This window comes from Chenopodium quinoa, unplaced genomic scaffold (genome assembly GCF_001683475.1).
Source record: "Chenopodium quinoa cultivar QQ74 unplaced genomic scaffold, ASM168347v1, whole genome shotgun sequence".
Taxonomy (NCBI): Eukaryota; Viridiplantae; Streptophyta; class Magnoliopsida; order Caryophyllales; family Amaranthaceae; genus Chenopodium; species Chenopodium quinoa.
This window is the reverse complement of record NW_018745251.1, coordinates 222,721-225,398: the sequence shown is the minus strand read 5'-3', so window position 1 is coordinate 225,398 and position 2,678 is coordinate 222,721. Positions and strand designations below refer to the sequence as shown.

At 40.8% G+C, this 2,678-nt stretch overlaps 1 protein-coding gene across 1 annotated transcript; it reads left to right on the top strand.

Moving 5' to 3' along the window:
* The first annotated feature begins 563 nt into the window (after positions 1-563).
* LOC110711316 lies at positions 564-1,391 on the top strand. Its single transcript, XM_021889695.1, has one exon. It carries the CDS (start codon positions 564-566, stop codon positions 1,389-1,391), a length of 828 nt encoding a protein of 275 aa, XP_021745387.1.
* The last annotated feature ends 1,287 nt before the right edge of the window (positions 1,392-2,678 follow it).

Below are 2,678 nucleotides of genomic sequence, written 5' to 3'. Positions count from 1 at the left end.
AGAAGCTATCCAAGGAACAACCAATAAAACAATCAAACCCAAGCACCTCAAAGAAATCATTAAGAACAAGCGCCTCAAGCGGAGCTAACTCAAACTCAACTCCTCCAAGCCATGCATGCGCGAATGTAATCTTTTGGGCAACAAATGCAAGAGATAAGAGCTCACAACAAGATGGTTGATTCACAACTAGCTCAATTGGCCGAGAGAACTCCTTTCAATTCACTATCTACTCTACCCGGACAACCACAACCTAACCCATCTCACAACACAAAAAAATCGATACATGCAAGGCGATCACATTGAGGTCGGGAACTTCCTATGAAGGGCTAAATAAAGGGGATAGTGAAGAAATGAGGGGAGGAGAGGAGAGTGTGAATAAAAACAAGGGAGACGAGAAAGAAAAGGTTGATGAGATTGAAGGAGTTTTGGAGAAGAAGAAGCTTGACAATTAGAAGACAACTTTAATTCCTAGTGAGGCTAGGAATATTTATGGACCGGTTCCTTTTCCCAGTCGGCATTTGGAGAGGAAGTTGAATCACAAGTTTACAAAATTCCTTAGTGTCATGAAGAATTTGCATATCAACCTCCCTTTTCATGAAGTTGTGACACAAATTCAATCTTACTCCAAGTTCCTCAGAGATATTCTCACTAACAAGAGGAAGCTCAATGATGAGATTATCACCCTTCCACATCAAGTGAGTGCTCTTGTGCAACATAAGATGCCCATGAAGGAAAAAGACTCGGGAAGATTAACTTTGCAGGTGAAAATTGGGAACATGGAAGCTAGGGGCGCCTTAGCCGATCTTGGAGTCAGTTTTAGTTTAATCCCTCGATCCATTGCTCAAAAACTCAATATAGAGATGATCCCTACAAGGAAGACAATTCAACTGGCTAATCGATCGGTGAAATTACCTTGTGGAGAGCTTGTGGATGTTCTAATTCAAGTGGGACACATCTACGTGCCTTGTGACTTGGTAGTGATGGATATGGAGGAAGATGTTAACACTCCTTTGATTTGGGGACGTGAAGTTCTTAAAAAATTGGGGGCGGTCATCAATTGCAAGAACAACACCATCACATGTGAGGTGGCCGATGAGAAGATTGTCTTTGAGTTTTCTAAGTTGCTCAAGACCTCCATGGTTGAAAAATGCTATAGAGTTGATGTTGTGAATGAGGAGCTAGATCGCTTGGGGAGGGTCGTGATGAGGCCTCAATATCTAATGATAGAAGCTCTTACATGTAAAGAAGTGTTCCACTCTAAAGAGCCTAAAGAGTTTGTCATGGAAATGGAGGAATCCTCAAAGGAGGAGGTTAAACAACAAGTTGAGATCGAGCTTGAGTCCAAGGAGGAGAAATTGGAGGAGAGTTCTAAGCCTCCTCCCAAGGTATAACTCAAGCCCCTTCCCTCTTCTTTGAAATATGTTTTTCATGATAAGGAGGGAAAATACCCTATTATTGTCAATGCTACCCTAGATGGTCTTAATTTGGAAAAACTTCTTGATGTTTTGAGAAAATATAAGGATGTGATAGGGTATAACATTGATGATATCAAAGGTATTAGCCCTTCTTTATGAATGCATCGTATTCATCTTGAAGACGATGATTCCACCTCTATTGAACCTCAAAGAAGGTTGAACCCCAACCTTCAAGAGGTTATGAAGAAAGAAACTTTGAAACTACGTGAGGCGGGAATCATCTATGCTATCTCTGATAGCAAATGGGTTAGCCCGGTTCATGTAGTTCCAAATAAGGGTGGGATGAACATAATAAAAGGTGAAGGAGGAGAGGAAATCTCCACCCGGACGGTGACCGAGTGGAGAATGTGTATTGATTATAGGAGATTGAACAAAAATACCAATAAAGATCATTTTCCTCTACCATTCATGGACCAAATGCTTGAGTGGCTCTCTCAAAATTCTTTCTTTTGTTTCTTGGATGGGTATTCCGGATTCTTCCAAATCCCTATCCATCCAAGCGATCAAGAGAAAACTAATTTCATATGTCCATATGGGACAATTGCATACCGAAGAATGTCATTCGGTTTATGTAATGCTCCTTCTACCTTTCAAAGATGCATGACCTCTATTTTCTCTAAGATGCTTGAAAAAGACATTGAAGTTTTCATGGATGATTTTAGTGCTGGTGGCTCGTCTCTTGACACTTGTTTTTTTAAAGTTTTTAAAAAAGTGACGAGTTTGGTTTTGAATTGGGAAAAATGCCACTTTATGGTCGAGGAGGGCATTCTCCTCGGCTATAAAGTTTTTAAAAATGGCATTGAGGTTGATCCGGCTAAAGTTTTGGTGATTGAGAAATTGCCCCCTCCTACTTCTATCACGGGAGTACAGGCTTTTTTTGGGCATGCCGGTTTCTACCAGAGATTTATCAAAGACTTTTCATCAATCGCCAAACCTTTGACCGAATTACTCAAAAAAGATGTTGCTTTTAACTTCAATGAGGCTTGCCTTGAAGCATTTCGTAAGCTCAAGGAAGCTCTCATTTCCTCTCCCGTTGTGCAAGCTCCGGATAGGAGCTTGCCTTTTGAGCTAAGTTGCGATGCTAGTGATTTTGCAGTGGGTGCCATGCTTGGATAAAAGAAAGAAGGAAAATCATGTGTCATCTACTATGAAAGTAGGACTCTTGAAGAAGCTCAAAAGAACTATACAACAACGGAGAAGGAA